The sequence below is a fragment of the Tenrec ecaudatus genome, chromosome 2 (assembly GCF_050624435.1).
Source record: "Tenrec ecaudatus isolate mTenEca1 chromosome 2, mTenEca1.hap1, whole genome shotgun sequence".
NCBI classification, from domain to species: domain Eukaryota; kingdom Metazoa; phylum Chordata; class Mammalia; order Afrosoricida; family Tenrecidae; genus Tenrec; species Tenrec ecaudatus.
Window position 1 is genome coordinate 146,100,941 of NC_134531.1, and position 23,466 is coordinate 146,124,406.

At 55.8% G+C, this 23,466-nt stretch overlaps 1 protein-coding gene across 5 annotated transcripts in view; it reads right to left on the bottom strand.

Annotated features, from left to right (window-relative positions):
* NRG2 (neuregulin 2) overlaps nt 1–23,466 on the bottom strand; it is a 231,563-nt gene that overhangs the window by 22,334 nt on the left and 185,763 nt on the right. For 4 of the 5 annotated variants that reach the window (XM_075543136.1, XM_075543134.1, XM_075543135.1 and 1 more), the window contains exons 2-4: nt 17,864–18,035; nt 10,308–10,426; nt 1,108–1,228 (exon numbers count right to left, since the gene is read on the bottom strand). In XM_075543136.1, coding sequence (XP_075399251.1) covers nt 1,108–1,228; nt 10,308–10,426; nt 17,864–18,035 — 412 coding nt within the window. The remainder of the gene's footprint in view (nt 1–1,107; nt 1,229–10,307; nt 10,427–17,863; nt 18,036–23,466) is intronic. The other variant, XM_075543137.1, reaches the window with a different exon arrangement.

Genomic DNA, 23,466 nt, shown 5'->3' on the forward strand with positions numbered 1-23,466 from the left:
TGTGGGGTGCACTCAGAACAGAGCTGGACACTGGGGTTCTGTAGGGTGTGGGGAGCACTGAGAGCAGAGCTGGACACTGGGGTTCTGTAGGGTGTGGGGAGCATCTAGAGCAGAGCTGGACACTGAGGTTCTGTAGGGTATGGGAGCATCTAGAGCAGAGCTGGACACTGGGGTTCTGTAGGGTGTGGGGAGCCCTCAGAACAGAGCTGGACACGGGTTCTGTAGGGTGTGGGGAGCACTCAGAACAGAGCTGGACACTGGGGTTCTGCAGGATGTGGAGAGCACCCAGAGCAGAGCTGGACACTGGGGTTCTGCAGGGTGTGGGGAGCATCTAGAGCAGAGCTGGACACTGAGGTTCTGTAGGGTGTGGGGAGCACTCGGAGCAGAGCTGGACACTGGGGTTCTGCAGGGTGTGGGGAGCATCTAGAGCAGAGTTGGATACTGGGGTTCTGTAGGGTGTGGGGAGCATTCGGAGCAGAGCTGGACATGGGTTCTGTAGGGTGTGGGGAGCACCCAGAGCAGAACACGGAGCTTCTGCAGGGTGTGGGGAGCACTGAGAGCAGAGCTTGACACTGGGGTTCTGCAGGGTGTGGGGAGCAGCCAGACCCTGCGGCAAGACCTCTTCCCTCATGACTGTGAGTAGGGCCGTTCGCTGCCAAGGACCCAGGAACCTGCGCTCTGCCTCATGCTGCCAGACTTCACTGCGGAAAAGATATGCCCTGGAAGGTGTTCACCAAGAACAAGGTTAGGCATTTTCTGAGATTAGAGGATGGTGTAGCGGGGAGAGAGAAAGAGAGAGAGAGAGAGAACCGATTCCCATAGACCGGCACCCCTCTTCTCCTAGAGGATGGTTGGTGGGCGGTGGACATTGGGAGGCGGGGTAGGGAGGGGCCTGGGGAAGTAGGACAGGAGAAGCCCCTGGTCTCCAAATGCTCACATCTCCCTAGATGCCAGGAGGGGCTGGGAAGTGGGGCATCTCCTCTGTCTACACCCCTTGGGGACTCCTTGTCAGTTGCTTGCTGCCCACCTTTCCTAGAGCCCTCCACTTCTGCCCCAGCCTGTCCCACCCGGCTCTGGCCCCCATGCCCGCCCCCGCTGGCCACTTACTTGCAGGAGAGCTGATTGATGCCTTCGATGTAGTAGCAGACGCCTCCATTGACACAATAGGACTTGGCCGTCTCGTTGCACTTCCGGGCATGCCCCGACCAGGTTGACAGAGTGGTCGTCACTGGAGGTAGGAGAGACATATAGTCAGTGACCCTCGGGGACCACCACAGGCCCCAGAGCCCACCAGCGCATCACACCAGCAGGCTGAAGATCAGCAGAGACTGCAGCAAGCACTGCGGAGGGAAGGCCTGCCGCTCCTGCTCAGGCACCAGCAAGGCAAACGGGAAGCCATCACAAGAGGTGATGGTCAGCCCCGGGAGGCCCTGTTCCCCGCGCTGGGGCAGACCGCCGTAGGCAGAGCAGTTGTCCCTTTCTCAGAGAGGGAGAGAAGACAGCAGAAGCCAGGCTCGGTGCCGGCTGCCCAGCTCTGATCCTCGACTGCAGGTGGATGGAGGCAGACACTGGATGTGGGCCAGAGGCCCAGAGCGGGGTAAGTGGTAAATCAGACACCCTCCGATCTGCTGGCTTGGGCTCTTTGGGTGGGCCTGGGCTGGCTCTGAAGGGGTCTGGCACCTGTTGGGCATTGGCATTCTCTAAGACTTGAGGGAAGAGAGAGGGAGGAACCCTGACCTCTATTCTCTTCTTCCTTGTTTCCAGGGCTGAGCTGGCTCTAAGCCTCCCATTAAGGCCATTATGATCCATCCCCCCCTTCCCTACACCCCCCCCCCCCTCGCCCCGAGGCAGGCAGCCCTCCATGTAGTCAGCATTAGCCTCTGAGCGCAGCCTCTGGGCCTTGGAAGTCAGGCTGCTGTGGGGAGAACCGGATCAGGGCGGGGCCAACACAGTGGGCAGCTCGGTGAGAAGTCGGAAGGCCACTAGTGCAGACTGACTGCACCCTGGGTGGGTCTGCTCCCCTCAGGGATGGCAGTGGGGACACGGGTTTCAAGTTAAACTTCTCGCCCCAAATACCAGTGTTCATCTGTCCCAGAGCCCCCCTGGGCTCTGTGCCCTATCTGGGTGGTCACAACAAGCTCCTGCTTCCCCTCAGCATTCTGGGGTTGGAGGGGACCCACTCATTACAGCAGTGGTCCCCTTACTGAGGGGGCCCACTCCCCTTGGCTGGCCCTGTCTCCCCAGGGGTCTGAGCCTCCCAGGAATAGGGGTGAGAGGAGGAGGGCAGGCACTTGGCGCCCTCAGTGTTTAGACATGTGGGGAGACAGATGGCGCGCAGGGGACTGGGAGTGTATACACAGCTCTCCTCTGTATATGTCTGAGGAGCTTGCTGATAAAGCCCAGCGGGCAGGGCCAGCCGCCCGTTTCCCTTCACACAGTGCCTGCCGTAGAGCTGGCACCTTGGGACCCCATCCCTGCAGCCCACCGTCACCCAAACCCAGCGAGGGCCCACATGTTGGCTGGAGAGGAGGTCCCTGCCCAATTGGGGTCAGCGAGACTCAGGGCACTAGGAAAGGGACATTAGAAGAGAAATGGCCGAGGGGGCCGTACCCATTACTGGATGGACCAAGAGGCTGTCCTGCCCCTATACTGGCAAGCAAGAAGGGGCAAGAGAGCAGTCAGGTGACAGATGGTGACAAAGCCACAGGCTCCCTGACTCCGGGATGACTCCTCAACCATCATCTAGCCCCTCACAGAAAAGCATGCTAGCGCTTCAAGGCTTGACAAAAGCAGATGGGGGTGGAGGGGTGGGTGGGGTGGGGTGCACACTCCCAGACCCCAGCCTGGGTCTTCTTAGAGGCCTCGGCTAAGTCCTGGGACCTGCCAGGCCCAACTGTGTACGGATGGCCAAGGAGGCCAGTGGCTGCAGTTCAGGGCGAGGGAAAGTGGACAGGGCAGAGCGGGGCCGGGCAGCAGGACCTTCCTACATGCTGGTGCTTGCCCAGGGGTTGCGCCTGCGACTAAGAGAACCATGCCACCAGGGGGACGGGCTGACCCCCTGAAGGCAGGTTATGGGGAGCCAGCCACTGAGGGAATGGAGAAGGAAGTACTTATGGGGTGCCCCTCCAAATGACAGGGCTTTCTGACATGACTGTGGCCCAAATCTGGCTGTGGGGAAGCCGGTGCCAAGAGGGTTTCTCCCTGAAAAGGAACATTCACACTGCGGCAGAGTTATCAGCCCAGCTCTCAGGCCCCGGCCCACAGTCCTGGTACCACAGATGGTGTTCTCACATGCCTGGAGGAGAGGTGACCTGATGGCAATAAGTTGGAAAGTCTAGCTCCTCCACCTGGGTGGCTGATAGAAACCAACAAAAGAAAATTCATCGCCATTGTCGAGTCGATTCTGACTCACAGCGACCCTGTAGGACAGAGTCGAGCTGCCCTGCAGTTTCTGAGACTGCAAATCGTATGGAAGCAGACAAGCCTCTGTCTTCCTGGGTGTGGCTGGTGGGTTTGAACTGCCGACATTGTGCTTACCAGTCCAACACTAAACGCATTACACCACCAGGGCTCCTGATGACAGCCACCCCTGATGACAAACATGCCAATCTGAGCTCCAACTCACCTGCCCCCTCACCTGCATCTCCACTTGTCCCCAGCTCAGTGCTGGGGTGGTACCTTACCCCCCTAGAGGGCATCTGGGTGGTCTCTTCCTCCGGTATCCCTCACAGTCCTCTCTCTCCAAAGGCTGCCATTTCTACCTTCTGCAGAGCCCTGATGGACTCCTTCCTGTCCTAGACCAGGCCACCCTTACCTCTTCCTTGGGGGTTGATCATAACGACCCTCTGTACTCCAATAAAGTCCACCCAACTCCGCCCCAGGTTTCATTCGGGCTTCCCCACTTCTGCTCCGTCTCCTACCCTTGTCTTAACCATTCAAACGATGCTGGTCCTGGTCCAGCTCCTCTAAGCATCCAGGATTTCCAGAATGCCCGGTCTCACAGAGACTGGCTCCCGGACCCCTTCCTTGAGCTTCAGGCACGTCTAGGGATTTCAACACCCTCGCCGATCCTGTGCACGTACGTGTCGTTTAATGGTTAGTTCCTGTGCTAGAATGTAAGCTCCATCGAGTTAGGAGTCCTATCAGTCGTGTTCGCCCGAATCTCAATGTCTGCCAGGGTGTCTGGCACAGAGTGCTTTAATTAATACTCAACGAATAAGCAAACACATGAACATCCAATTCTGTGAAGAAAGATGCCTTCTGCTAGCAGGCCAATGACTCGATTGGCCTCCATGGAGGATGCTAACAATGCACCGGCCTCTACACCCTCTTCTTCATAGATTAAAGAGTCGACTCCTAGTAAACGCAAAACTCCCTGCGACGTTGTTTGAGATGTAAATGGAAACCACAACAGCACACCACGTCCTGTCCACGAAGGTGGCTGCACCGACAACGACAGCACTAGTGGGTGTGAGTGAAGCCGTGGAGAATTCGGTACTCTCAGCCCGGCCGCCGCGGGCGTAATGCGGTAGCGCAGCTGTGGGGACAGTGCGGTGCTTCCTCAAAAGGTTAAACGTAGGCATTCCAAATGGCTCGAAGTTGCGTTCCAGAGAACGTGTCCATGCAGAAAATGTCGACACGATGCTCACAAAAACCAGTTTTCCTTATAGGCCAGCTGTGGATATAGTACCCAAACGATCCAAGCTGATCAATGGATCAACCAAAATGCACAGCCACACCACAGGACACTCTATAGCCATAAGAAGGATTGGGGGGGAGGGGTGAGGAGCTGATGCCAGGGGCTTAAGTGGAGAGCAAATGTTTTGAGAATGATGAGGGCAATGAATGCACAAATGCGCTTTACACACTTGATGCATGTGTGGGTTGTGATAAGAGCTGTATGAGCCTGTAACAAAATGATCAACAACAACAAAAGAAGGGATATTACAACACAGGGGAGCTTTGAAAACATGATGCTAAGTGGGGGAGTCAACTGACAAAAGGCCACGTCACGGTGCGATTTCACTGATCTGCAATGTCCAGAATAGGCAAATCCTGAGACAGACAGCGAGCCCATGAGGAGCCTTTGCGGCCACACTGACCCAGAGCGGCTGGAGAACCAGGTGGCACTGCCCCTGTGAGTTTCTGGGACGGCAGCTCCTTATGGAAGCAGAGAGCCCCAGTCTTCCTTCCACTGAGCGGCTGATGGTTTCAAACTGCTGACCTGGCCGTTCGAAGCCCTATGCAGAACCACTGTGCCACCAGGGCTTCTCCGAAAGCAGACAGGACGTGGCTATTAGAGGACGGGGCGAAACTGATCGGCGTCTTCTTGCTGGGGCAGTGCGAATAGTGTGGAATCAGATCGTGGGGAGGGCTGGGCCACTTTGTAAACATACTGCAAACCAGGGATCTGGGCACTTTCAAAAGGGTGAATTCTATGGTATATAAATTATGGAATAAACTTAAATATTCTGGAGGGTTTCAGCTGGCAGCTGTTGTCAGCCATTAGTGCCTAGGGGTGAATGAGTGTATCAGGGTCTTTGGAAGGGCCAAGACCAGAGGTGATGCTGTAGAGGGACATTCCATCTGCTGCCGCCTGTGGTACTCACTCTTCTCCTTTGCTCACCACGGCCTCTCTGCTTATTGTTCAAGGGCCACGTGAATGGTCTCTTCATCTATCAGGAACTCTCTCTACCTGCCTAGTAGCTCCCTGTCTCTCTGACAAAGTTGACTGTCTCTCCTTCTCCGTATGTTCGAATACTCAGTCACTTTGGAACTCAGGTTTTAGCTTCCTGCAATTTGAGGGGCTTTGTTGGGGGCCCAGACTGATTCTCTGAGCCCAGAGCCCACCCAGACCATATCTACTGCCACCAAGCTGATTCTGACCCTAGAGGACAGAGTACAACTGCTCCTTTGGGTTTCTGAGAGGATACATTTCACAGGAGCAGAACATCTCGTCTTTCTGCCATGGAGGGACTGCTAGGTTTGAATGGCTGACCTCGCAGTTACGCAGAGCAGAGCAGAGCAGTACCTTGCTAAATCAGGGCTGGTTGAATTCATGACGAAAAGCACCTGTCAGTGTGCTTACACTCTTGTTAAGTCTCCAGAAATGGTCAGATGGCCTCCCAGGCCCTCTATGGTCCTGTAACACGCCTGGTCAAACTTGCCTGCCCTATGGGATGAAGCCAGGCCCAGCCTGGTATCCTAGGACTGGTGCAGCCAGCCTGAGACATTCCCAGGATAAGGCGGCGGCTTCTCTAACTCAGAAGTCGGTTGGAACAAGTCGACTGTTTGGCTACAAGCACCCAAAGCTCCGTGCAGACTCCTCCCAGCCAGCTCAGGCCGGCAGGGCACCTCCGGTGAGTGGGGTGTGAGCTCACTCTGGCTTGGGAGAGGAGCACGGGGCGTCCTGGGAGTAAGTGAGGGCTCCAAGGAGCCCACTGCTCCTCCTTGGCCCTGCCACACCCTCTTGTGGCAGCCCCACCTCCGTAGCCCTGGCTTCCCTGGGGCCTGGGCGGGCCAAGCCAACCCACCTTGGGATGAGTCAGAGGTGGGCAGGCATAGCTGCCCAATGCCCGCCTCTTGCCCCCTCCTCAGGGTGCGGCTCTGACAGGTTTACTGGGGTCCATGGGTGAACCAGGAGCTGGGGCATCTCCGTCTGGGAGAACTCCTTCGTGGAGGGCCTCCTGGTCCCCATGCAGTGACCTTGGCCACCTGGCTAGGTTCTTGCCTGTCATGGGCAGCAGCAGGGCAGCAGAGAAGAGGCGTACCGTGTGTGTGTTTGTCCTGTGGGTGTGCATGTGAGCGTGTGTTGGCTTGGTGTACGGATGTCAGCCTCAGCCTCGAAGTAGAAGTCTGGGAATATAGGGAGCAGAGCCTTAGAGACCACCTCGCGGCGCAAGCTACAAACTACAGATGGGAAAACCCAAGGCTAGGGAGGTGGGGTTACTAGCTTCAAGCAGCATGGCGGAGCTGCCACTGGACCCAAGTTCTGGACTCCGTCTGCTGCTCTTCCTGCCAGGCTGGAAGGGAGGTCTGGGGCTCAGGTCTGCCCTCAGCTCCTGGCTCTGTCATCTTACCCCAAACGGACAAAAGTCGGGCTACCAGGAGCCACTGTCAGGGTGGGGCCACAGCTGACAGTGGGTGGGTGGGGGCATGTCTCAACCTTCCCAGACTCAGGTCCCACCCAGGCTGGCTGCCCTACCCTTCCTCTGTTGATGGGAAAGCGCCCTGAGAGTTATGGTAGGGCCAGCCCCGTCAGGACTCTGCCTCTTGGTGAGCACCCTGGACACACAGGACAGGCAAGGTGGCAGCCCACCCTCCAGGGTCTGGGTATGGAGAGAGACAGAGCCTGCTCTTTTCTCTGGGTGGCTGGATGGACCCAGGAGAAGCCTGGTTGACAGCGGAGATAACGAGGCCAACACAGTGTCCGCCCCATACGCTCAGTTCTTGGAGCCTGTCATCTCCGGTGTCTGAGCCTCCTGCTAGTCTCCCCAGTTTTATAAGCCAATAAATAAACTCCTTAAGATAGTTTTAAGTTGGTTTCGCTCGGTTGCATCCAAGAAAGCCTTGACTAGTCAAACAGGAAACCAGGCATCTGAAGAGGTTCGGCGGCTGCCCGTCTCCGGTGGCTGCAAGAGGCAGGTGCTGACTCCAGGCCCCTGGTTGGGAGGAGCAGGGGGCCCAGGCATCCTCACTCTGCCGGGCCTGGACAGGAGGGTGGGGGAATTGGTCAAGACCTGGAGCCGGTTGTAAGTTCTTTCCTGTAATAGGTAATAGGCGACCACAACGTGCCAGGCACTGGGCTAGGCTCCGAGTGGTAAGCAAGACATACATGATCCCATGGAGTTCCCCGTGGAAGTGCCTGCCACCACTGCCTATCAGAGTTCCATCAACCTGTGGTGTGCTGGCTGTCCAATGAACCGGTTGCACTGACTCGGACGCATGGCAACCCTATGTGTGTCAGAGTGGAACTGGGCTCCAGAGAACTTTCGATGTCCGATTCTTCCAAAGGAGACCCCCAGGCCTTTCTTCTGAGGTGCCTGGGGGTGGGGGCTCAAACCTACAGCCTTTTTTGCTTGCACTTGAGGGTGTTCCATGAACAACAATGCAGAGACTTTTCTCAGTAACCAGCAACTATTAATGTTACTCAGAGCGACCTTACTGGGCAGAGTCAGACCGTCCCTGTGGGCTTCCTAGACTATAGATCTTTATGGAAATAGAAAGCCTCGTCTCTCTTCAGAGGAGAAGCTGGTGGTTTTGAACGGCTAACCCGGTCGTTAGCAGCCCAACGTATGACCCACTGTGCTACACCTGCAGGGCAGTGATATTTTTTAGTTTCTTTTTTAATTTTTTAATTGTTTTATTAGGGGTTCATACAGCTCTCATCACAATCCATACATACATCAATTGTGTAAGACACATTTGTACATTCATTGCCTTCACCATTCTCAAAACATTTGCTCTCCACCTAAGCCCCTAGCATCAGCTCCTCATTTTTTCCCTACCCTCCCTGCTCTCCTCTCCCTCATGAACCCTTGATAATTTATAAATTATTATTTTGTCATATCTTGCCCTGTCCAATGTTTCCCTTCACCCACTTTTCTGTTGTCCATCCTCCAGGGAGGAGGTCACATGTAGAGCCTTGTAATTGGTTCCCCTTTTCCAACCCATCCTCCCTTCACCCTCCCAGTATGGTCACTCACACCACTGGTCCTGAAGGGATCATCCGCCCTGTATTCCGTGTGTTTCCAGTTCCTATCTGTACCAGTGTACATCCTCTGGTCTAGCCAGACTTGCAAGGTAGAATTGAAATCATGATAGTGGGGGGAGGAAGCAGTTAGGACCTGGAGGAAAGTCGTGTGTTTCATGGTTGCTAAATGGCACCCTGACTGGCTCGTCTCCTCCCTTTTTTAGTTTCTTACTGTTACTTTGCCCCTGGGCATAGGGCACCATCTGTTCTCCTTGCTCCTGAGGGTTATAGTCCCCACCAAGTTCAACAAGAATGATGGAAGGCTAGAATTCCCGACATGCCACCAGACTGCAGTTGGCGGAGCGGGCCCGAGGTAGGGTCTGAGCGGGAGTGGCCCTGCTGGGCATCCTGGGAGGAAGAGTCAGAACCGGTGTAAGGGGCTGCCCACAGCTAGGGTTGGCCCTGCAGCTGAGCCAGGTTGCTGAGAGGCAGGTGTGGGACAGAGTTCTCGTTCCGTGGCTCTGCAAGGTGGGGCTGCGGCAGGGTAAGAAGGCAGCACAGAAGGCCATGGTCCCGGTGAGTAGGGGTGAAACCTGGACCAACGTTGTTCTTGAGATGGGGTGGGAACAGAAGGGACAGGTCTGAGAAAGATGCGGGACAAAGAATCTAGGACCTGGAGACAGACTTGTGAGACACAGTGGTCTCATAAGACCAAGGAGGAGACTGAGTTGTCCCGGAGCCTGGGAGAACAGCACTCTACAAGGCAGACGGGCCTGAAGGGAGTTCTGCCGGAGAGCTCAGGGACAGGGAGGGTTCCAGGGTTTCAGACAAAGCTGAGCTCAGGGAGTATCAATCGGCTCCCTGTAAGACATGCAGTCCGGTGACACAGGATGGGGCTCTGGACACGGGCAGGACTGGAAAGGAACCCCAATAAAGAGGGAGCCCATTGGCATGCTTAATCTGTGAATACTGGGAGGAGGGAAGAGATGGGGGTGGGAAGAGATGGATGGAGTCCTCAGACTGGACTTCCTGGGAGGGAGTCAGTGGAATGGGTGAGGCAGCATTCCAGTCAAGGAAGAGAACCAGGATGGAGTGGCTGAGAGGCTGGGACCCAGCAGGGGGAACTGCCCCTGCGGATTGGGGAAGCTGAGGGGGAGGCTTCCAGAGCAGATGACTGGGAGAGGCCCCCAAGCTCACACTCAGGGCTCCCTGCACTGGGCGCACAGCACAGCTCCGCTCAGCCCAGGCCGCACAGGCAGTCAGCTGGCTCAGCCCTGGACTTGCCTTTCCCCGCAGCTCCATCCTGGCAATCCAGCCTCCCGTAATTGCCTTCTAAAAATATCCTTTCCCCCCACCCCCACCTCTTGATTTCAAAATATTTAGTTTTCAGGGTATTTAAAATGAGAGCTGGCGGCTCTTCCAGGCCCAGATAACAAAGCTAAACATTTATGCTTCGACTGCATTTCTCTGAATTGGCCTGAGATCTTGGGTTTGATACGGCAGCAGCAGGAGGGAGGGGCGTCCAGCGCAAGATGGACTATGTGCAGGCCTCCTGGGGCTGGGGGGGCAGTTGTGGGCCCTGCCAGTGCCCTCCCTTCGTTGGGGGACCACCTACCGCTGTTGACGTGCAGCCGGCCCCTCACGGAGTCCTTGCCCAGGATGTTCTCTGCCTCGCAGACGTACTCCCCGGCGTCCTCCACCTTCACCTTGTGGAACTGGAGCCGGGAGGTCTTTCTGGGGAGGGAGGGGACAAGACGGGGAGAGGCATGAGCCAGGCCCGGGCCTGCTGAGCTCCCCACCGGTCATCCGCCTGTCCCCCGCTCGGGGGCCACCTCTCCCCACAGAGCCCCCGTGGCCCCGCAGGGTGGATGAGAAGTAGACACCTTCAGACGGGCCATGTCTGGGGTCCCAGGAGCAACCTGGAGTTCTTGGAGTGGGGAGGGGTCCCCCAGGAGAACACACGGCGGCGGACGCTCAGCTGCACACGCGTTACAAATCTTCACAGCTGGGTTCCCGGGGCTGAACCTTCTTGGTAACAATTTTCGGAGGGAGGGAATCACATGGTCCCCATTCCTACTCCTTTTCTTTCCGTGTCCCCGTTCCTTCTCCTCCGCAGGGGACCCCTGACTCACCAGCTGCCCAACCTTCTCTGAGAAGGGGCAGCCTGCCCCTCCAGACAGGCAGCTGGTGGGTGAGGGTTCCGGGAGTGGTGAGGCCCAGGCAAGGCCCATTTTCAGGTAACTGTCCTGATGGGTTCTCATGGCAACTCCCAGCCCCACCTTCTCGCCAGCCTTTCTATCAGCCGGGTCACTGGGGCCCTCACTGGGACTTCTCCGGGCCCTGCTGCGACATCCGCCCATTCAGCAAATGTTTGCTGGGGGCCGAGCTTGCATAGCTCAAACTCAGCTCCACTCAAAACTCAACTCAACTCCCCGCCGTCGAGTCAGTTCCGACTCAGTGACCCAATAGGACAGAGTAGAACTGTCTTTGTGGGTTTCTGAGAGGGCAAGTCCCCGCATGCCGAAAGCTATGCCCTGTCCCTGGCTCCCTGTCACTGTGAAGACCCGCCAACACCCCCGGCGTCCCCCAGCCGAGTTTCCTTACATCTGCGACACGCGAAGGAGGCCTAGCTGGACCTGTGGGCTGCTCCCACTCCTCTGCCCACGTGCTTGCAGGTGGCCTGGGACTCAAGCCTGGGCCCCAGGAAGGAACAAGAAGTAGCATGGAAACGTCTTGACGTGATGTGATCTCCTCCTTCCAGTTCTGAGCTTATAAGTCAGATTTCTGGAATCTGAGCAGTGGGTCAGAGGGCAGAGCTGCCCCTGCTCCAAGCCACAGGGACGTCAAGCCGAGCCAGGGGACCGGTGGCCGGAGGCTGAGGTGAGCAGGGAGGTGGTGCCGGGCTGGGCGGAGATGGCAAAAAACCCACTATCCCTCTCGGGGACTCTGCCTCGGGGAGTGTGGCTCTTCCCAGACTCCTCACCCCAAGATCTCAGCAAGGGCCCCACAAGGTTGCCTTGCTGATGGGTCCTCCTGCTGCGGCATCATCTTTGTCGATGTTAAGGTGACGGCTGCTCAACTACCCGGCACCCTTCCCCTGTCAAGCTGGTCTTGCTCCCTGGCCTGGCATCTTCGGACAACCTTCCTCTAAAGTAGCTTGTTCCCTTTGTGACCCAGAGCCCTGGGCCCCCCTCTGACTAGGGCAGCATTAGGTGAGCAGGGCAGCGGTGGGACCTGAGGATCACAGGTCAATATTGGGGGTAGGGGTGGTGGCGGCACAGAGTCATGGCCTCCTTGCTGCTCTGTCGCAGGGCACCCAGCGTGAGCAGAAGTGGGAGAGGGTGGAGCGAGGCTCACATACACGGGATCTGGAGGGATGAAAGCTGGGGCTTCCAGGAAGGGCTTCCTGACCTATAGAAAGGCTGAGACCTATAGAAAGGAGGCCCAAGGCTTCCGGGCAGTCCTGGCCCTTTGGAGAACAAGAAGGAGGCAAGAGGATAGAAACCAAACCCAACCAAACCCACATCCCACAAAACTCCTAGGTCCGCAGGCTGCAAGCATCTTGGCTCACAAACCCAAACCTGACTCACTGCCATCGAGTCAATGTGGACTCACAGAAACCCTATCAGACAAGGCAGGACTGCCCCTGTGGATTTCTGAGGCTGTAACTCTTTATGGGAGTAGAAAGCCTCATCTTTCTCCAGTGGAGCCATTGGTGGATTTGAATTGCTGACCTGGCGATTATCCGCCCAAAGCGTAACCACTACGCCCCCAGGGCTCTGCTAGCTGCTGGAGAATCTCAGCAGTTCAGCAGTTCTGGGAGGCGGGTGCTAGGGAGGCATGAGAGGCTCTGGCTCAGAGCTAGAAGAGGTTCTAAGTGTTCTTCTCTTGCTCAGCTCTAGTCAGGAGTGTTCCCCCACCCTACCCTACCCCCAAGCCAGGGCTCTCTGCAGCAGGCCTCTGCACAGACCCAGGCCTGGCCCCTGCAATGGACCCCCTCCCCTCCTTCCCCAGCCAGTTCCCTGCTGACAGGGATACAATCTGGGCAGCTACACCCCCACCGTCCCCACACACTTTCCTCAGCCCTACCTCCTGTTGCCTGCTGGAGGGGCCTGTCCCAGCCTGCCCTTCATAAACAAGGGAACACACGGTTCTGCAGGGGAGGGTCTGGGGCTGGGGGGCAGTCTTCTCCTGGCACAGGAAGGCTTGAGTGAGATGTCTCAGAGCGGTGGCGCAGAGGCAGACAAGCTGTGTGGCCTGGCAGGCAGCATGCCAGGCTGGGTGGGCCGGAAAGCAAACTGCGGGGCAGCGAGGGAGGGAGGAGACTCTATCCCCATCCCTGCTGGTGTGTGCGCGCGCAGGGGTGAGGGTGGGCAGCTCGCCTCGAGCCACTCTGAGGGCACTTAGGTCACAGGAGTCGGAAGGCCCCTGTCACAGCCCACCCCTCTAGCATGAACAACTCTGCTGAGAGTGCGGGCGCAGGGCAGGTGGGACAAGGAGGTTTCTGAGATGCTGAACTGAATAGGGCCTGACAGATAGGGGCAGGTGAGGTGGCAGGGGCACACTGCAGGCTCTTAACAACCAAAGAACACCAAACCACTGCGGCCCACTTGGTTCTGACCCCCGCAGCCCTGTCGCCTAGGAGGCACTGCTCCCAGCGTATCATCCGTCCAGAGCAGACCCCACAGCTTTCTCCCAAGGAGCAGCCGGTGTGTTTTAACTTCCCGGGCAGTATGACCCGGGCTCCTTGGGGTGCCTCCTACATGGCAGGGGCATTTCAGGGCTGGGTGACCCATTTGCTGGCCATTGAAACAGAGGCTTGAGCCGCACAGTACTTGTTTAAGTCTCGAATCAAACTCACTGCCATCGAGTCGATTACAAGTCAGGACAAGCCTCCGGGACAGAGTAGAATGGTCTCTGTGGGTGTCTGAGACTGTCACTCTTAACGGGGGTAGAAAGCCTCATCTTTCTCTCTTGGAGTGGCTGATGGTTTCGAACTGCTGACATGGTAGTTTGCAGCCCAACTCGTGTAACCACGATGCCACGTGGGCTCACATGTAAAGTCTAGAACAACACAAAGGTTCTTTAGTGCGGCCCAGGAGGACCTGCACCCAGGAGAGGGGGGCTACTGCAGAATGCGCATCAGTTCCATATTCAGTGTCGACCTCCTGTGCGCTGGGCCCTACGGGGGGCTGGGGACCTAGTCTTTGAGGCTCTTACATATACCAGGAGAGACAGATCCGGGCAGCATGGCCCCACCTCCCTCAAACAACGGGATGATGGCACCACAGGGGGAGAGTGTCCCAGAGGATTTGACATTTCAGGTGGGACCTGGAGAACTCTGCCTGGGACAAGAAGGGGAGGGCGGCGGCAGAGGAAACAAGCTGCCTGGGCCCAAGGTCAGGGTCCTGGTATGTTTGACCAAGGGTCTGAAGCAGAGAAGTGCTGGTGAACAGCGGGGCAGGGACGCAAAGGCCAAGAACAGGAGTGCTGGGAGCTGGGACTGGGCCCCTCTGGGTCAGGGGGGTTTGTGTCCAGTGTCTGTGTCCTGGGAACTGTGGAACGGGGCCTGGGCTGTGCCTGGCCTGCAGGAAGCTCTCCATCGTTGTCCAGTTAATGAAGGAAGGGTTGGGTGTGTGTCCATGTGAGGATGAGCCTTCTATCTCAGGCATTTTCCAGGTCAGGGATGCTGTGGACTTCCTGTCAGCATGAGGGGCTGCTGAGGCTGAGTTTAGGAGGCCGATTTTTTTTTTTTCAGATGAAGTCTAAACCGCCAGGCTTCCCCCCCACTCCCCTCGCCAGCTAGACTAGAAGCTCCAGGCCGGTGGGGACCAGGCCCATTGTGTTCCCTGGTAGATTCCTAGCCTTCAGCAGGTAGGGCACGTGGCACACAGAAGATGCTCAGTGCATCCGTGTTGAATACAGACTAGACTCATCAGGGGCCCTGTGGCCCAGAAAAGGTGGATCACTACCTGGACTGGACTAAGGGAAAGAGGCTAGAGCAGTGGTTCTCAACCTGTGGGTCACGACCCCTTTGGGGGGTTGAATGACCCTTTCACAGGGGTTGCCCAATTCAAAACGGTAGCAAAATGACAGTTATGAAGTAGCAACAAAAATAATTTTATGGTTGGGGGCATCACCAAAACATGAGGAACTGTATTAAAAAGTCTCGGTATTAGGAAGGTTGAGAACCACTGGGCTAGAGGGAGCAGGGGATGGGGTGGGTGGGACCGGCGAGCCATGTGCAGGCACAGAGAGGGCGCCTCCTTTGCCAGGTGTGGGAGCCATCGGGATAGGGGCTGAGCAGCAGACAGCCTGGCTCTGTGACTGCTGAGAGATGCGCATGGGAGGAGAGGTAGGGCTGGTTGGGGGAGGGGAGGAAGAGGCTAGATTGGGGCATATCTGCATTTGAAATGTTGCTGGGCTGATCTGAGGCCTGGTCTCCAGTGGGTCACTGGCCGCCTAGATGGGAAACTCAGGTTGAAAAGCCAACAAGACTTGAGGTGGGGCCTAGGGGGCTCTCAGACAACTCCCTCATGGGGCGAAGGATCAGGAGATGAAGGAGACTCGAACATAGAGGCCAGCACCAACACTGACAGAGGAGAGAGAGAGAGAAAGAGAGAGAGAGAGAGAGAGAGAGAGAGAGAGAGAGAGAGAGAGAGAGAGAGAGAGAGAGAGAGAGAGAGAGAGCAGACAGCGGGGAGCAGGTGGAAACCATCCCAGTGGCTGCTGGGAGGCCTGGAGAAACGGCCTGACAACTCAGAGGCACACCCACCAAGAGTGTTGGGCTGTTCCGGCAGGGCCAAGAGAAGGTGTGGAATCGGTGGGCATGCGAACTCTCAGCTGACTCCTTATGGAGTGGAGTGGGGAGGGAGATGGAGCAGCAGGTAGCGGAGGGAGAGCTGAGAGCCTGATGGAGGGGAGGTATTGAAGCAGAGAAGGGCTAGGCATGGGCTGGCAGGCAGACAGAAAGACAGGAGTTACCAGAGACTGACGCTGGCTGGTGGGACCAGCCAGAGCTCCCTGGAGTTGTCCGAGGGGGGCGTGGCACTGGACCCAGGTACAGGGATGAGGACGGGCCAAGCTGTGGGCATGCTTAGAAGTCATGAAGGCACTCTGTCTGACTTCTTCTGCCTCAGTAAAGCTGGGGATGGGGTGGGGGTGAGGCCAGATCATCTCCTAGAAAGCGAGGACTGGAGGCAGGGGGCAAGATCAAGGCCCTAAAGCTCCAGGAGGGTAGTTAATTCTACTGTCCCCACTTGGAGCCAGTCTTGTCAGGGGAGTGAGAAGGGACAAGGTGGCCCAGGAAGTGAGCTAGAGGGACAGCCTGAATTCTTGCCAGTTGTGGATATACCAGACACCCCTTCCCCCAACCACCAATTTCCTTAGGCAGTAGCATTCTTTCCTTCTTTCTCTAAATCAAACCTTTTTAAAAAAATTACTGCCTGTTTTCTGCTCTGGCCACTTTCTGGGGTGACCTGTTCCCTCATCCCTACCCATTTGTTCCCCCTCCCTCTAGTCACAGGTTCTGGAGACGAAGGCCCAGAGGCAGGTGTGCACATCTGGGACCACAGAGCCCTGTGGCCACAGCCTGGACCCGGGTTCCTTCCACGACTGTGGCGGGGCAGGCTGGGTGTGGTTGTTGTGAGGATTTAGTGAAGAAGACAACGGCAGCCACAAAGACCGCTGTCTCTACGGGACCCTAGAGGGGACAGAAATGCAGGGGAGGAGATCGACCCCTGGGGCTTTCAGAGCAGAGGCCAGGCAGACACATAGGGACCCTGTGTATATAGGGCAGAGAGAACCGACCCTGTGGGTTCCCAAGGCTGTACATCTTTAGGGGGCAGAAAGCCTCACCTTTGCCCTGCAGAGCAGCTGGTGGCTTTGAACTGCTGACTCTTGTTGGCTATCAGCCCAACTCCTGCATATCCTACTACGCTACCCTACTGGGGCTCCTCTATGCTGTTCAGCATCCTCATTTGCCCGCCCCTCAGGAGGAGGCGGAGGGGACAGGGGCGGTGGGAGGCTGCTCTTGGATTCCTGGTGTTTTTGGTACCCTCGCCCTCAGAGAGAGACCCTCTTCTACCAGATTTTGAGAGCTTCTGATTCACTTGCCTGCAGCTCAGAGTCAGAGATGAGACAAGTCTGAGTTGTTGTGATTCTCACCCTTGCTTAGCTCTCAGCTCCGATGAGAAAGAAGCCCATTAACGGGTGTGACCTCCCACAGACATGCTGGAGTCAGGCTCTTTCCCAAAGGTCACTGCACGGTGGGGCCTTCAGACCCCACGCAGGTCCTTTGCAAAGACACTTTAGGCTGACCTGGACAGGCCAATGGCCTCAAACCACCCAACGGCATTAATAGGACATGGTGGTAGCTACATCATCTGCTGTCAATTTGAGATTTACCAGTGAAAGGGTGGAGGCTAGCCTGTCAATCAGGTCACAGCTTGATGACCTCATTTGGAGGCGCTAAGGAGATATAGCTCATTGGCAGTGGGGCATAGGCTCACTCCCTGGGAGACATTGCAGCTGACGAGACACATGAAACTTGAGGGGCCTTGAGCTGGAGGAGCCATGTGGAGACCCCTGCCAGCACTGAGATGCTTACATCGCCACTGGATCCACAAGACTTCCCGCCCACTGACCTGTGATCCTCCTGCATTCAGCATCATTGCACGTGTTTCGTGAGTCTGAAGAGGCCTTTATAGATTAGTATCAGATAGATTGGGCTAATATCAGACTTATGGACTTGATCTGGACTGGAATGTTTTCTCACGATTCAATTGCTCTTGTATATAAAACTCTTTCTTATACACATATGCGTGTTTATGAATGTGTTTCTCTAGTCTACCCAGACTGACGCAGCCACATTAATCTGTCAAACTCGGGAGAAAGGAGATTTTCTACTCCCACAAGAACGTGCAGTCTCGGAAACCCACAGGGGCAGTCCTCCCCTGCCCTACAGGGTCTCTGTGAGTCCGCCTTGGCTTGAAGGCAGCAAGACGCTGGGCCCACCCAGCCAGCAGGGCCCAGACCTGTTACGAGCAGCTTGGGCGTGGTGAAGAAGGTGTGTGGAGAGGGGCTGGAGTTCTTTCTCAGGGGAGCAGGTGTGGGGCACAGCCCCAGGAGGGAAGGAGGGCACCGGAGGGAGGGGCGGTGGAAGGCGCTCACCTGCCATTGCCGTACTTGATTCGAATGTCTCGGCTGCGGTTGAGCTCCTGGCCGTCCTTGAACCAGCGGTAGGAGGGCTGGGGGTTGCCAGCGGCTGCCTCGCACTTCAGGGACTGCTTCTCGCCCACCTGCCCTGTCTGGCTCTTCATCTTCTTCAGCTTGGGCCGGGTGGCTGTGGGGGCACAAGGCAGGGGGGTGAGCATGGTGGTGGGGAGGGCAGCTCTAGGCCTGAGTAGTGCAGGCTAAGGGTCATTGTCTTTGGGCTCGGCCTGGGGAGGTGGTGGGGTGAGCCTGGGGAGCCCCTCCTCTAGGTGCCCTTTCTAGTAGTACCCAGCCAGCTCTGGCAGGCGAGGTCTTTGTGACACTCTCTGTGGAGAGGTTCCTGAGTGCCTGGAAGGGGACGAGGAACTTGATCGACATTACTAGCTTGTGACCACTTCACCTGTGTAGAGATGAAGAAATCGAGGCTCAACACAGTGACATCCTCTCTCTAAGGACGTGGAACTGCGATGCAAACCCAGGTCTCTTGACTCCAGCACTCAGGATCTCATTCCTGTCCCTGGGCCTCAGGCCTGTGCTGGCCCAGAGGCCACAGGGAGACAAGATGGCAGACACAGCTCCCCTCTGCAGTTTAGCCTCACAGGGGAACTGGAACCGGGCACTGCATCGCAGCATGATCATGGAGGGCAGGGGCGGGGGAGTCCAGAGTAGTAACTCCAACCCTGGAGGCATGGGGGGCCTCACTTAACTAAGCCTTAGAGGATGGTGCAGGCCGGTGGGCCAGGCAGATGCTGCACTGTGGCTGAGCTGCGTGGTTGAGGGGAGCGGGCCTGTAGGGGATAGGACTGATGTGGGGGACAGGACTGGGGCTACACTGGTGGGCACCAAACCCAAAACACCAGACTCCCTGCCACCGAGTCAATACTGACTCTTGGCGACCTTCCAGGACAGGGTAGAGCTGCCCCTGTGAGTTTCTGAGCTGAGACGCACTCTTGCGGGACCAGACAGCCCTGTCTTTCTCCCACAGAGCTGCTGGTGGTTTCAAACTGCTGGCCTTTTGGGTGACAGCCCAACACGTAACCACTGTGGCACCAGGGCTCTGAGGCTGGTGGGCACAGGCTACACAAACCGCAAACCACAAATGGAGGGTTTCCAGGGCCAAAGCTAAGCAGTGGTCCCGGGATTTCTTACACACCATCCGTTTCTACCTGCCCCGTCTCCCATGCTCTCTTTTGCTCTCCTACATAAAAACAAAACAAAGCACCGGAAAAGGACCTCTGCTCTCTGTCAGGGCCAGCCATACCTCTTGATGGGGTGTGTGACCCTTTCCCGCATGCCCTCGTGTGGCCCCCGAGCTGTGCAAGGCGGGAGTCAGCAAACATACAAAGGGCAAAGCTGAGACTCGGAGAGGTTCTGACACTTTATGGAGACCACACAGCCAGGCAGCCACAGAGCAGGGACCAAAGCCCAGGTGTCTAGATCTGTCACGAGCCAGGCTGACACCAGGCTGGTGGCTACTCTGCCGCCTTATCTCTGTTTGAAGCGTGGGGAGACGATGGAGTCTTTCCAGTGGTAGGAGGGAGGGTCTGCTGGGTCTGGGGAGTGGCCTGGGGACCGGCAGCCTGCGGTCACTGGTCCTTTTCTCAAGGCCCAGAGTCCTGGCCAGGGGACAGCTGGCTCGGGAGAAATGCAGCCAAAGGGGGAGGTGGCTATAGAGAACGACCCCCTTCCGGACCTGGACCCTGAGCTGCTGTTTGTGAGTAGGGAGGGGACACAGAGGAGGGGCAGGGGACAGAGAGGGCATGACAAGAAAGAGCTCCCAAAGCATCATAGAAGACTTCAAAAAGGCGCATCTTGCGAAATACTTGTGCTTGTTGTAGAAAATTAAACAAGACAGGAAAGAAAGAAGAAAAAAAACCACTCATTCTCTCCCCACCCCCTCTCTCTCACAAACATACGTACACTTTTAAACAAAATGAAATCACTTCCAATAAGTTTCTATTATGTACAGAAATATCGCAACTCCTGCCCCTTGGCATTAAGTCATAGTTCCCGCCCTAAATTCGATAGGACACGACCCCACAGAAGAATCCGGCCTAAGAAGTGGGGAGGCACAGAACAGAACTTCAGGTTCACATGGATTCCTGCCTTTCTGGAGCCAGGGAGGCTGGCTGAGCCCCTGAGATAACGGCCCCAAGATCATTCTGAGCTTTAACCCCAAATATCTCCTGAAGTCTTCTTAAAGCCAAAGAAAGAACATAACATAGCTCTCAAGAAAGAAGCTCTTGCTAGCTGAGTGAAACTATTGAGAACGATCTCACCGCCACCGAGTTTCTTCTGACTCTCAGTGACCTCTGGGACAGAGGAGAACTGCCCTGTGGGTTCCCGAGACTGTAACTCTTTACAGGAGTAGAATGTTTTCTTTTCTCCCGAGCGACTGGTGCTTTTGAACTACTGACCTTGAGGTTAGCAGCTCAATGAAGTGACTCACTATGTCGCCGGGGCGCTGTAAAAACAATCTATATGGGATCAGATTGGCATCCGCAACTCAACTAGTTGGATAGGGGGCAGTGAGTTTCTGCTAGGGGTGGCAGGAGGTGGGGTCGGGTGGGGCGGCCAGGGTGTCCGGAGGGCGAGAGAGGAGACACCATTGAAGACGAGTTCGCATTGCCAAGTTGTGCAGGTGGAAACTGTGCTGTGCGCATGCTCAACAACAACAGAACAAACAAAGCTGAGAAGAAGACCTTCCCTATGGCATGAGTGGATAACGGATATGCCGTGAGGAAAGGGTTTCGTGAACACATGCATCTGGGGATCCAGGGGTAAGCCGTTGAAGGATCTCTTTATCAATTTCAGTAGGATTCCACAAGGTCGGGTCTTGAATTTCAAGAAAATAAAATTACATGGAACCAGGCCTATCACATCATTCATAAGCATGCATGATGGGTGTGTGAATTTCTGGGTTGGGCAGCTGGTTAATGTGCTCGGTGGCTGCCTATACCTGCCCTCCTGCTTCTCTGCCCAGAGGTGCCTCAGAAGAAAGGTCTGGCGATCAACTTACTGAAAAACCAGCCATCGAAAACCCTGCCGAATCCAGTTCTACTCTGACATGTTGAGGGTTATCAGGAGTTGAACTGACTAGAGGGCCAGTGGCTTATATGCACGTGTGTGAACTTCAAAAAGTGCATGGAGAAAATGGAATTAAGAGTCATGGGATTTTCCCCTGCACTTTACGGAGACCCCCCTCATATACATTTTCACATGATTCAGAATTCAAGAAGTGCAGAGATACATATGGCGAAACATAAAGCAAACAAAAACAACCCAAACACCTAAAATCAACCAACCAACCTTGTACTTCTGACCATATCCATAGAGTTGCTTCCTCAGGAGGTGACCAATCTCCTCAGTTCTTTATACACAAATCTCAGTATTCCCCAACCTTCCCCCCACCCCAACGCACCATTTTCATGGCTGTATAATAGTCCATCGTCTGAAGTATATCAAAATGTATGGAACCGATTCCTACTGCAGGGCATTGAACACGCTTCTCAGCCTGGAGGAACAGCCCTGGTTTCATCTTGGCCCCCCTCACCCCCCCTCCCCCCGGGCACACTGCTGGCAGGGCAGCCAGAGGACCCCTGGCAAAAATCCTGCTGGGCTCCCTGTGAGCTCTTGTCCGTGCGTCATTTGTTTAATCCTTTCGCACTCGGGGTCTCTTTTCATTTGGCAAATGCAAGAGGTAATAATAGCTCCGACCTCGTGGGATGATGGCCGGGAAGATTACAGGAGACAATGCGTGCAGAGCCTGGCACGGAGAGAGCGTTTAATAAAGGTTAGTTGTTTGTTATTATTACCCACAATTATTTCCTAAGGCAATCTCCTAAAAGAGGAACTGCTGCGTCAAAGGGGATGCAATCTTCCCGGGCTGTGCACCTTGCCAACTGGGCCTCTGGAGGAGCTGAGCCAATTTGCACTCCCACCTGGGAATGACAGCGCCTGCTAGTTTCTCCACACCTCACCAGCACAGGATGTGATCAGGGACCTCATCGTTGCCAATCAACCAGGCACAAAGATAGTCTCTCTGTCGTCTTCGTTTGCATTGCTCTGATGACTTGGGAGGCGGCACACTTTCCACAAGTGGCTTGGCCCATTGGGTTCCTTCTTTGGGGGTTGCCTGTTCATATCTGGGTCTTCCTCAATATTACGCCTACTGACCTTTCGTGAGAGCTCCCCACCCCCACCCCTGCAATGACCTGCGTCTCAATTTTCAAAATGCCTGTTCTTTTCTTGACAGAGGTTCTATGTGCGCCAACAATCCATCCGATGGATTTCCTAAGCCAACTCGAACCCATTCCATCCTGTCGATTCTGACTCACAGTGACCCTATTTAGGATCTCCAAGGTGGAAATCTTTCTCCTGAGGATCAGCTGGTGGGTTTGAACCACTGACCTCACAGTTCGCAGTCCAACATTACAGCACCACAAAGGATCCTAGAATCCCGTTCTTTTAAGTTTGAGAGAAATCCTGTCTCTGTATCTTTTCCTCTGACCTGAGCCCCTCGCCACTCTACTTGGGTCTATTCTGGGGTCTCTGATCACCCCACTCGCTCTTCACTGTGGCTGCAAATTCTCGAGAATGCCACGAGAAGAGTTGAAACGATAGCAGTGCCTGGGACATGCCGCAGCTCTGCCGAAGCAGAACCTGTGAGATGGCTCTGGACGTGCGGGCTTGAAAGTTCCTTGGGTGTTTCTGTAAGTTAAATAAACATCTTTCTCCCTCTCTCTCTCTCACACACACTCAGAAAAGTACACACGCTTTCAGTGTGGCGCTCTGTGACTGGATACACACTGAGCATGTCTTCACAGGTGCTTGTGCTTGGCTGTTGGGTTGGCACCTAGTGCTCTAAGCCAGTGGTCAGCTGGTGACCTCTAGCGAGTGAACTGGGGACACAGAGAGCTCAAAGGTGCCCCCTCTCCTGCTCAGAGTTTAGACATTGCTTGTAACTCTGTGGTAAGAGATCCCCTGGTCCCCTACCACCATGGGCCCCCTCCCTCCCAACAAGCCAGAGCGGCTGACACCTGGTGGGAGGAAGCAGCGGTTACTCTACAACCTTGATTTGGACGGGAATCCTGGCAGGGCACTCAGCACTGCGTCTGTGGCCACTCCTTAATGGTGAGGAGGGGAAGGGGCCACACAGAAACGGACCCCAGAGATAGTAGACATGACCCTGATTCAGAGGTCCTGAAGAACGGGGGCTCACAGTCCTTTCGCACTATTAGTGTAAACCATGGGACCCCGTTTCATCTAGCCAGAACCCTATGTGACTCAGTAGGCATGTCTTGAGACAGCCTGCTCACCGCAGGACCAGCCATTGACTTCACCGTTCCCTATTCATTCACGTAGCACACAAACTGAGCGCCTGTGGCATGCTGACCATGGCTCTGAGCCTGGGACACGTAGGGGTGCACAAGACAGGTCAGCGTCCTGTCTTAGGGAGCCTGAAATGTAGTGACCAGATGGACAAGAAGTCAATAACAAAATCGGCAGGAGATATGAGACAAGTCACCAGCACCTAGGAAATGCTGTCCCTAAGGGGAGAA